Here is a 12,042-nt window from a genome sequence, read left to right as displayed (position 1 = left end):
GTTTAGTAATAATAATAAGTTCCAATTTGCCACACCTATCAATATCGTAGCCTCGTTTTCATGGTTCGCTCACACTCCCCCCTTGGCCAGTTAAATACTGGTCAATTAAACGTCTCTTCTCCGCACCAACAACTGCTGCTGTTCGAAGGGGTCGTGTCCTTAGAGAATTGTTCATGTCGTGACTTTGTAACAGAACTAAAGGTTCAGAGCATGTCACTTCGAGTGGAAATAATTTCTGTTACGGTCGAGCTATAACGTTTCCGTTTGACAGTTGTACATTTGCACCACGAATTTCATTGTCTCTTCCAAAAATCAACGATTTGATTCTTCCGAGATTCCAGAATAGGGGATTAGACTTATTTTCGTTGTGCACGGTGACTATATCACCTTCATGTATGGAAGATCGATGTTCATCGCGTTTGAGATTGCGATGATGCTCGCGAAGTTCTGATAAATATTCTTTCTTCCAACATACTTTAAAGTGCTCGAGAGTTAACAAGAGATATTTTATTCTTTTAGTTAGGTTCTCTTTCGTTCCCCATTCTTGTTGATCTTCAGAATCTCTCGCTACCGAAAAAGGCAAGGAAATGAGACGTCTACCCATAAGTAGATGTGATGGTGTTAAAGGCTCAGAGATATCTTCAGGATACAAATGAGTCAAAGGACGCGAATTTAGGACAGCTTCTATCTCGACAAGAACAGTGTTCAAGTCATTACGATTTAACTTTGCAGATCCTACAACCTTCTTCAGACACGATTTTGTACTTTTGACCAATCTCTCAAAAAACCCACCCCACCAAGGGGCCTTGGGTAGATTATACATCCAACTGATTCTTCGTTCTGCGAAAAATTTCCTTAATTCTGGTAGTTGAAATAGTTTCACGAGCCTCTTTGATGCAGATTTAAATGTCATAGCGTTGTCTGATACGACTAGAGACAGTATGCCTCTACGTGCAGCAAATCGACGAAAACACATTAGAAACGCATCAGCTGATAATTCGTCGACTAGTTCAAGGTGTACAGCGCGAGAAGTAGCACATGTGAAGAGCGTGATGTATACCTTCTTTATCTGCTTCTGATCACTCTTGACATACAACGGGCCGGCAAAATCAACTCCGACTGAAGTAAATGGGAAAGAATCTTCCACTCTGAAGCTCGGTAAGTTCGCGGTTTTAGGATTTCCATAGGACATTCCTTGTGACCTTTTACAGAGAGTACACTTGCTGATAACTCTCTTGGCAACTTGACGTCCCTTTACTATCCAGAAGTGACTACGTAATTCTAAAAGAGTTTCCTTCACGCCACCGTGAAAGACATGCTTGTGAGAATCCTGTATCACTAACTTTGTAAGATGATTTTCTCTGGGAAGTAGTGCTGGGAATTTGCTTTCAAAAGATATGTCTGCATTACTAAGACGACCTCCGCAACGAATGATTCCGACTTCGTCCTTGAAAATACCTAGTTGCCGTTCAAACTGCTTGTTCTCGTGTTTAGAAATATCATTTTGAACTTCTTTGATCCAAAACAATTCTGCCTTCGCCATCTCTTCAGCTGAAAGCTCTCCATCGAATTTTTGACTTTTCTTTCTGCAGTTATGAAGGAAACGCAGTACGTATGAAGTAACGCGATAGAGGCGTGAAATGCTGCTGAAATTCTCTAACTTGATTACATTTCTCAAAGAATTTTTCTGCACAGCATCAGCTAGCAAAACCGTGCTGGACTTCTCCTGTGAGACATTATTTTTACGGATTTCCTCTTGACATTCCTGCGGCATTTCATCTTGACGATCAACGTTAGGCCAATTTCCAGGATCTTCTTTTAACCATTCTGGACCTGACCACCAAAGATCATTCATTTGCAGTTTTGTGACGTCATAATTGCGAGTAGGAACATCTGCAGGATTTTCCTTTTCTGGGCAGTGTGACCAGAGGTTGGGATTGACCAATTTTCTGATTTCTTGGACACGGTTTTCAACAAATATCTTCCATTCCTTTCCTTCTCCCAATATCCAATAGAGTGCTGAAATCGAATCTGTCCAACATTTGACCACTTTAGTTTTAACAACAGGACTTGGTGAATTTTCCACAGAATCGATTAATCGTACAAGAGTTAGACAAGCTAGCAGCTCTAGTCTTGGAATGGTTGTTTTAGATAAAGGTGCTACCCTTGATTTAGACATAACCAAGCTCACATGACTTTTTCCGTTGACAGTTATCTTAGCATATACCGACACTACATAAGCACTTTCAGAACTATCGCAAAAGCCGAAAAGTTCGACGAGGTCAGGTTTCCCATCGATGGAACCAAAATAGTACCTTGGTACAAAAATAGTTTCTACTTTATCTAATTTGGAGATGAGAAATTTCCATTCTTTGTCAAGTGCTTCAGGTAATGTTTCATCCCAAGACAATTTTGCCTTAAAGAGTTTCTGTAAAAACACCTTCAGAGGATTAGTCACAGGTGAAATGAAACCTTGAGGATCGAATACCTTTGCAACTAGCCTCAATACATTGCGCTTGGTAGGAATCAATTCGGCAGCGAACTTTGCAAGTTCTGACAGCTTGAACTCAAAGACATCCTCTTCGAGATCCCAGTTTAGCCCTAAGACCTTTACACATTTTGATTTGTTATCAATTTCTTCCATAGATAAACTTGACTTCGCAAAAGATTTTCTTCTGTTGTAGGTAAAATGTTTTCTATACATTCACTAGAATTGGATTCAAAATCTTCGATTTTGTCCCTAACTTCTTTAGAGTTTGACTGCCATTTTCGGAGTCGAAAACCTCCTTCAAGCATGAGGTTTTTACATATTTCATAAAGATTTAAAACTTCTTCGATAGAATGTCCTCCGGAGTTTACGTCATCAGCATAAAGCGAATTAAGAAGTTTATTACACACCTCAGGGTAATCTGTAGAATAGCTTTCAATGTGCTTTTTCAAGGTTGCATTTAGCAGAAACGGTGAGCATGTAATCCCAAAAACAACACGAGAAAATCTGTAAGTAATAATTTTTGGCTGCTCGTCATCTAAACTGTCTACCCAGAGAAAACGAAGAACGTCCCTATCAGATGGGTGAACTGACACCATATGGAACGCTTTTTCAATATCTGACGTTAAAGCGATTGGGTTTAGACGAAACCTTGCAATAATTTCAGCGACAGTTTTAAGCAAACACGGCCCAGGGTAAAGACATTGATTTAACGAAACACCAGTTTTATCCTTCGCAGAGGCATCATAAACCAAACGCACTTTGGTGGTTTCTTTATCCTCCCTAATAACTGGGTGATGAGGGATATAGTGCGTTTTTCCAACTCCACCAACAAAATGAGAATCAACTCTTTCAATAATACCCCTCTTTTCTTGATCATTTATAATGGAATCATATACGTTCAAGAGTTTTCTATTCTTTTTCAGTTTAGAATAAAGCCCAATGAGACGTTTTTGGCAAAGCTCGAAATTGTCGGGAAGAGTTGGGTGGTCTTTTTTCCAAGGAAGTTTAACCTGATATCGGCCTTCTGAAAATTCAATTTCGTCTTCGAAATCTTCGTAAACAGACAATTCGTTTTTTAATATTCCGAAACTTTCCAAGGTCCAAAATTTGGAAACTTGCTCCTCAATGGAAGTTTGATCTTGCATAACATTCAGAACATGAGTTGATTGGACGAAATTGGCGTGTGTTGCCGAAATGTCTGGGCATTGAGCTACAGGTCCTGACAAAATCCATCCCAGGGTAGATTCTAGTGCTATTGGAGATCCTGGCTCCCCCCGTATCGAACCACCTTGCATAAAATGCCAATAAAAATCAGAGCCTATAAGCACGTCAACCTCCAGTTGCTCGTTGCTTTCGGCGGGAAAATCTGCTAGAGGTAGCCCCTCAAGATGTCGATAATTGCTGGCAGCAAAATTTATTGGTTGGCTTTTCAATGGAGAACAAACAATGGGTACAACATAAGCATTGACATACATATCAAGGTCGTTATAAGGACTTGTTACACAGAATTGCATAATATCGCAAGTTTGTAGATTTCCTCTGTCGGACCCAAACCCATTTATCGTGAGAGTTTCTTGAGAAATACTGGGAAGGGCTAGAAAGTCCTTCAGCCTCTTCGATATGTATGACCGTTGACTTCCAGAGTCAAAAATCAAACGTGTGATGGTCCTTTGCCCGGGGTTTTCGGCCCTTGAAATATAGGCCTTGGCTGTCTGTAAAAGAACCGCATTTTTGCAGTCAACAAACATTGTAGTTGTTGCCTGGCCAACATCTCCTGTTCTTCTTTGCTGATGTGCTGCGCTAGATTGTGTTGGAATTATCGGATTAGCCGATATTGCACCTTGGCTTTCATTAGCGCGCGGCGGAAAAAGTGCTTTGTTTTCGCAAACACTAAGATGGTGTCTCTGCTGGCAATTAAAACAGCGAATGTTACTGGGGCAATATCTGGACAAATGTCCTTTCTTTAGACAAACAAAGCAACGACCTTGCTTTTTCAGAATTTCCTTTCGCGCTCGGGTATCCGTAATTACGTTACATTTAGCAGAAGAATGCGAACTTTTGCAAAATGAGCAAGTAATTTGTGCACCATTATTCAAAAGTGCCGAGGTTGTATGAGTATTTCCATAGAAATGAGAATTTCGACTTCTTGAACTGCCCTCTTTTTGTGCAACATTGGATTTCTGCGAGGTTAATTGATCACATTGTTCTCTTGCCTCAAGCTCAGACTTCAAAATTTCTAAGACTGTTTCTACTTTCCAATCGTCTTTTTAGGTAGCTTTTGTAACTAATAGAGTTATACTTTCAGGAATTCTACTCATGAGCATGGGCATAAGAAGAGCTCCATATTCGTTAAGATTTACTTTTAATGACTTCAAACTTCGAATGTTTACTTCTAATTCATCATACAGTTTTCGCAAGTTTTTGAGATCCCGTTCCGATGAAACTTGGGGCAGATTTATTAAACTTTCCATGTAAGCATTTATAATAATTTGTCGGTTCGCAAAACGATTTTGCAGAATTTCAATAGCTTCACCATAATTTGAGCCAGTAACTTGAATGCCTGATATAGATTTTGCAGCGGGACCATCTAACAACGACTTCAAATGTCTGAATTTGTTAGCCGGTGAGAGAGCATCACTTTTATGGACAATTTCGAAAGAGTCCCACCATTCAATCCATTTCTTCGGATCTCCATAAAATTTAGGAAGCTCTAGTTTTGGTAATTTCGCTGCAGAATCAACATACGAAGAGTTGGTAGAAGTAGATATGTTTGGCCGAGATATTTCCGAATTTGATTGGCTTCCATTTTCAAGTTTCAGACCTGACAGTTTATCTTCAATTTCTACTAATAAACCGGAGATATCAGATTGAATTTCTTCGCATTGAATCACTTCGTTTTCGATATCATCGTCCTTCATTTCAAGAAACACCTCTTCGTCAATTTTCCTAAGAATGTTCGATTTTTCCTTTAAGAAAACTGATAGTTTTTGAAGAACCAAAATTGAAGGACTTTCGCTATATATTTCGTCCCTGGCATCGTTTAAGAGTTTACTAGTGTGCGCACGGTAACCAGCTCCAATTCTACTTCGTTTAGGGCGTTGAATTAATTCAGGTACGGAAGTGTTTGTTGCTTCACCCTCTTGCGACATAGTTCATAGTTCATGGCATGACATCAGATTTATGCAACAAGTAATAAAAATCCAAAAGATAAAGACAACAATTTGTAACTAAGAAAAGAACGTCAAACTAAGTAAACAGCGAAATCCGGCTCGGTGGACCATTTAAGAAACCCCACTTAGAATCAGATTCAAGCGTAAACATAAAGAGCGTAAACACTGTAGGGTAAAAAGTACCACAGAGTGGTTCAAAAGAGTTAAGTTCTAGAGGACTGTATATATTCAGAATAAATGTAAGATAAATAGTTTGATAGTTTGACGAACGAGAGAAATATGGAAAGAAATCACCTGATTGTCTTTAGAAATACCATCAAATTTGAAAAATCATCAGAAAAACAGTACAGCAAGAATGATTCGAATAAGATTTAATCTTCGTGAGAATGTCAATACAACGACGTTTCGCAAGAGTTTTTTCGAATGAATGCTTTCAATAGTGTGTAGATACGTCTGTGCGCTAGCGTTTAGATAATAATAATAAGTTCCAATTTGCCACACCTATCAATATCGTAGCCTCGTTTTCATGGTTCGCTCACAGTCCTGTCCCTTTTGCCCCAAGTCCTGCATCAAGCCTGGAATCGATGAGCACCAGGGAAACGAAAAAGAAAAGCCACAACACTACTTCAAAGAAAACCATTAATTTCAGATGATGGGCATCCCGATAAACTTCTAAACGAAGTATTAAAAGGAGATAATAGAGTGGAAGTTGATGCTGACCAGAGTTTCGCAAACAGTATTGTTCCAATTTTGAGGAACCTCCCTCCAAGAAAGAACAGACAAGTCAAAATAGAAATTCAGCAATTGTTGCTTAGATATGAATTTGACGATGATGAGATCTAATCCGCAATTTTACAGTAATTTATTTTAGAAACACGATATGAATTTTATTTCAAAATATATTTTACAATCGTTGTATTAAAAGAAATAGCTTTACTCAAATGTCAAATGGATCTGTTGTTCTAGTTATTCTGTCTTTCTGCCAATCAACTGAGCCTGCTTCTGAATTGAAATAGTTTTAATAGTTTTCCCGAACCTGACGATCATCTCTTGAATAACTATGCGAGGCAGCATTTCTGATTGGTAATGACCCATCGCAGATACAGTCCAGATTTTTCCAGTCTCCTTCAGCATAGCCTTGTGGGCAATAGTTGCTTACTTCTCCAAATTTTCTCCCAAACATAAGGTAATTATGAAGGGCAACCACGGCTTTGGTAATCGAAACAACTGTCTCAACCTCTGCAATTATTGGCCTTCTAAAAATTCTAAATCTCGAGGCACAGATACCAAAAACATTTTCCACTTGACGCCTAGCTCTGGAAATACGGTAGTTAGTGATTTGCTCCTCTGTACCCATCGCATTTCTTGCATATGGTTTCATTAGGTAAGGCTTTAAAGGAAATGCCTCATCTCCAACGAAAACATACGGAAAAAATCATTAGTCCCTGGCAACATTCTAGCTTTAGGGAGTTTCAACAAACCATTATCCATAGCAAAACCAAGCTTGATTGCTGCAAAAACCCCTCCATCACTTTGTCTTCCTGAATCTCCGATGTCGATCATTGTAAATTCGTAGTTGGCATTCACAACAGCCATCAATACTCTACTGTGGGTCTTCTTATAGTTAAAAAAGAATGACCCACTGCGGGCAGGGGCTTGCATAACAACGTGCTTTCCATCTATTGCACCAACACAGTTTGGAAAGTTCCATTTCTCCTCAAATTCTTCTGCTATTTTTCTCCATTCGTCTTCGCTACTTGGGACCTTAAGATATCCTGCTTTAAACAGCTCAGTCCAAATTACTTCTGTAGTCTCTTTAACGATCCTACTAACAGAAGTTTTACTCATTCTGTAGCTTGCTGCAATAGTAGTTTGTGCATCTCCAGTTGCAAGATACCTGAGAGTGACTGATACGCGCTCCCCTGGCTGAAATGCTTCCCTTTTTACACAACTCTTTAAAATATTTGGAGCTACCAATTGCAACAAATGTTCGTATTTTTCCGGTGTCATTCTAAATTGCTGGTAAAAAAGCATATGATCATACAATTTCATTTCTCTGATCAACAAATGATATTCACCCTTCTCTTTTCGCTCTGCGTATAACTTCCTAACCCAAATCCTTTTATTTTCCTTCTCTTTACTTCGTCGTCTTTGCCGTCTTCTTAACAATAGCAGAACTATAATTTGCCTTCTTGTCAAACCCATTCTGAAAAATATATATTGGCCTAATGTTATTGACCTTTTATCGTGAATTTTCTTTCGACCGATGTCGATCGAGGGCGGTCGATTCGACCGCTTTTGTTTAAGTGGAAACTGGCCTTAAGAGGCTCGACCCCTCATTTTCTGTTTGACTTTCCAAACTTTATTGTCATAACTCTCAAACAGTATGGAGTATGTTAGGGGCAAAAGGCTCATTTTGAAGGTTTTTGTATGGAGATTAGGGTTGTTTTTTGTCATTTTTGGGCGTGGCTGAAATTTCATGGTGACGTCATAGTACTGAATTGCAGTGATTTTTGAAAAACAATTAATTAAATAGATGTTATAAATCAGAAATGATTGCATCAAAAGAAATATCTCATCGAAGCGATTCCAATGGTGGTATTAGTTTTTCCGTAGCGTGAAGAGATTATTTTTTATGATGAATTCAAATTCAAACCTTCATCATTAGGTTGTTGTCAACCCTAATGCGAGCCATGATCGTTTGGCAGCTACATTTTTAGCTACATTTTAAACGATTGAGGGAATTTGTTCATCTGTTATCTTCTTAATTGTCAAACAAAGCCAGATAGTCTCTTTTGTTCTGGCTGATTGTTTACATAAGGATCAAATATCCCATCCAGACAGCGACAGCAGGTACAGTTCGAATTCGTAGTGGACATGCCGTGATCGAGTCATCATCTGATTGCCTAGGCGATCATTCTTAATCTAATTGCATTGGCTTTCACACTTCGAATTACTTCATTACTTTGCTAATCAATTGAATATGATCCGAGTTTGATAGGATTTCATCTCATTATCAGACATGGATCGTTCGACATTTATTTTGTGTTGTTGAAGACCGCATGGTTGGATTATTCAGGCAGTGAGTTCATCGTTTTTCGCTTAGTGGAAGAAATAGTGGTAAGTTGCTTACTTATTTTGATTTTATTTTAATCTATATTGAGATAGTCATCCCTTTCGCGATGTACTTAAAAACCCCTTTTTGATGTTTCTTTGATAAAAAAAATATGGTTTTTTACAGGATCAATCGGAGCTTCGTGTTGCGTACAACTATAATGTGGCTGACCCCACGTGTTCCAACCGCTTTAATTTACTGATTTGGTTCGATCGATTATCCTCATGGATGGATTTTCTTCATCGTGAAAACTGTGGACCAAGGGATTTTCCGTTGCTTACAAGGAGAGTATTATTTACCAAGAAAATTCCTTGGAATGGAATGGAACAATTTTTTATTGCAACTTGGACTCTGTCAAAGTGGGATTTATTGTCAAAATGGATATTCTGTATACTTGTACTTTATTGAGGACATCTATTGGACTGGACATTTATGGATTGATTAATATATTGCTGTTAAATAGTATCACTGCTAATTGGATTGTATATCATTTATTTCCATTGAGATTCATCTCGTTCGAAATGGTTTGTATTTTTCCCATTCTGGTTTCGCCTTGAAATTGTTTTGAGGAGTGAAGAGAAAGACTGAGCGGGAAGGTATGTTTGTATTTCTTATAATTTTTATTGTTCTTACTATAATAGAGCATCAATGTTTTTGCTTAAATATGGTTTACGGCCAGAAATTTTTCATTTCTGCTTTACTCATGATTTTTCTAACTCAGAAAATAATTTGCATGGATTTTATTCTATCGCTAATGTCCCTAAACCATATTCGCATTATCGGGAGGAATTCTTAATAATAGAAATTTATCTATTCTGAAATCATAACATTTGTTATTTTTCTGCCTAAAACTATAGCTGTAAATTATTCTTTCAAGTCAGAAACATTTATTGAATGAGTTTCTAAACAACACTTATTTGTCTGTGTTCACCCAGGGTGCATTTCATGTAGGTAGGCCCGAATATGTCCGGCGTGGGCTAAGAAAAATGCCTTGGCGTAGAAAAAAAAAATTCTGTTTTTTAGCGTGTCAGCGACAGAAAACCCCGAATATCAATGACTTGTTTAGAATTATTGGCGTATCGTTGACAGAAAACGGCGTGACGGCGTGGCGCATCGCCGAGATATGATTTGATATGCTTAACTAATCTCCTCTGTGAGGTGTTTTCTTTGATTTCTATATTAGTTTCGTTATTCCGTGGTCCATGGTTCTGTGGTCCGTATTTCGACACAAAGAAGGAAAAATCATGTCAAGGAGCATGCTGAGTATTATATGCACCCTGGTGAGTCCATATAGATAAGGCGTTTCCCGACAGAAGTTGGGATGACACTTTCATACGGAAGTACTGTCACAAAAAGGAAGTACTGTCACATTTTCGAACGTTTGTCATGTGGTCTCAATATTAAATGAAGAGGCAAAGCCAAGAACTTGCGTTCCGTTAGAATATTACATGGATTGAAATGGATATTGATGAAAACGGTAGGTTTTTGATTTTCCTGTGTATGTACTTGATTTTGCAAACTTTAAACAAGTGCAATAAGTGATAGATTCAAACAATCAAGAGGGGAGAAGTTGATGACTTAAAAGTACGTACTTACGCTCGAGGGAGGGGCAACCTCCAAACCGTACAAAAGCAAACAGTAGGGAGGGAGATCCAAAATCGATGGATATTGAGCACAAGTACTGTTTGAATGGCCCCTAAGGCCAATTAATGTGGAGGGGGGCTTTAGATTTTTCTCTATTTTGCAATCATAATAAACGTTTCGGTTAATTTGGTTTCTTACACCTTCACTTCTATGCTTCTATGGCTTCTTAATCATGCACATTTTTGTAAGGAATGAAATGCTGGCTAAGCAAAGACTAATTTTGGTTTAATCTAATTAGCTCATATTATTTTTGAATAGAGTTCTAAAGTGATGACGTCACCAAAATCTATTTTTAGAATTTTTGAATTTTGACTCAATAACTTGAAAGATCATCATGAAATACCTCTAAATGTGCAAAATCAGGCAAGTGTATTACGAAATGGCAGAGATATGGCCACATGTTTACTGGTTCTCTCCTCATCAAACCTCTGTATTTTGGTCTCTGTTCATAACTTTATGAACAGAGCCAAAATAACAGTGATTCGTTAGCAAACCTCAAATCTTTCATTAGCCATATCTCAACCGATTTTAGACATATCTGGCCAATTTTGCATATTTGGAAGTATTTCATGGTGATCTTTTACCCTATGTGGTTAAAATTAAAAAATTCTAAAAATAGGTTTTTGATGACGTCACACTTTAGAACTCTATTGCCCAAGAAAAAGAGGGATCGCTTTTAATGAATAGCGGGAATAAAATGAATAAAATATAACAATTAACGTTTTTCAGATAATCAACAGAAACAAAGTCGACAGCAAAGTATAGGAAAGAAACAAGTGATTTTGTCCTGGGCGAAAGGATGTGCAAGTAGTAGCAAAGAAGTTATCCCTGAAAAGAGACAAAAAATCTCGTCAGAAAAGGGCAGCTTTACTTGCTTGCAATGCTTTGAATTACACTTGAAAGGAAAAAGGGATGAAAGATATACATCTGTATGCAGAACAGATCATTCAACTGTTCAACGTCATAAAAATAGATGGCACAGCATTCCTGGATCGAAGTTATGCACAATTGTTCCAACAGCTGCAAAAGAAGTGAGTTCATTGAAGTTAAAATATGCAAAACAGAACGTATCAGAAGTCACTACACCTGAAGAAAGAAACACCAGTACAACTTCATCACAGATTATTTCAATAGACCCGGTACATAGCACTGCAGCAGCTCAAGGCAAAAACAATCTAGAATTAGCTACGCCAAGCTACGAAGAATACCTTGATGAACTTGAATCAAATACTGAAAGTGAGGAAAATAAATTCATGGAGGCCCTATCACCCATAGAGCCCCTGGAACCCCTGGAAGCATGCAGCAACGAGCCTCAGTTGATGACAGAATCAAGTGACAAAGAAACATTGGATGGGATAGAAATATCTGGAATGGACACTCAAAGTACACTTTTATCTTTTAGAACTGAAAAATTAGATGCAACAAAGAAGAACAGCACCGTAGACATGGATGCCATTATGACTGAGATAAATAAATTAAGTTTAAAGGTGGATGATATTGGAGCAAAGCACAGAAGCTTACAGCAGCTTGTTTTTGAAGACCCAGAGACTGGAAGGCAAGTTGCTGCAATGAAGAAAGCCAACAATATCAATGAATTAGTTGAGGCATCAAAGCCAATTCAG

At 38.1% G+C, this 12,042-nt stretch overlaps 1 protein-coding gene across 1 annotated transcript; it reads right to left on the bottom strand.

The window, feature by feature from the left end:
• Positions 1–238: 238 nt before the first annotated feature.
• On the bottom strand, positions 239–5,640 carry LOC148958769 (uncharacterized). Its single transcript, XM_089111153.1, has 3 exons — positions 4,852–5,640; positions 2,899–4,395; positions 239–2,608 (listed from the first exon to the last, which is right to left on the bottom strand). The coding sequence occupies exons 1-3, from the start codon at positions 5,638–5,640 to the stop codon at positions 239–241; spliced, it is 4,656 nt and encodes a 1,551-aa protein (XP_088967279.1).
• Positions 5,641–12,042: the final 6,402 nt, after the last annotated feature.

Source organism: Rhopilema esculentum, chromosome 11 (genome assembly GCF_057945365.1).
Source record: "Rhopilema esculentum isolate cy_ngs chromosome 11, ASM5794536v1, whole genome shotgun sequence".
NCBI lineage: Eukaryota > Metazoa > Cnidaria > Scyphozoa > Rhizostomeae > Rhizostomatidae > Rhopilema > Rhopilema esculentum.
The sequence above is the reverse complement of the archived record's forward strand: the minus strand, read 5'-3'. Positions and strand labels throughout refer to the sequence as shown.

Excerpts from the sequence above, each read along its gene's own strand:
- LOC148958769 (XM_089111153.1), bottom strand. The coding sequence starts at position 5,640 with ATGTCGCAAGAGGGTGAAGCAACAAACACTTCCGTACCTGAATTAATT. Across the intron at positions 4,396-4,851 it reads GAAGTTTGAAGTCATTAAAA|AGACACCATCTTAGTGTTTG; the intron begins GTAAATCTTAAC and ends AATTGCCAGCAG. Across the intron at positions 2,609-2,898 it reads ATTCTACAGATTACCCTGAG|GTCTTAGGGCTAAACTGGGA; the intron begins GTGTGTAATAAA and ends AAATGTGTAAAG.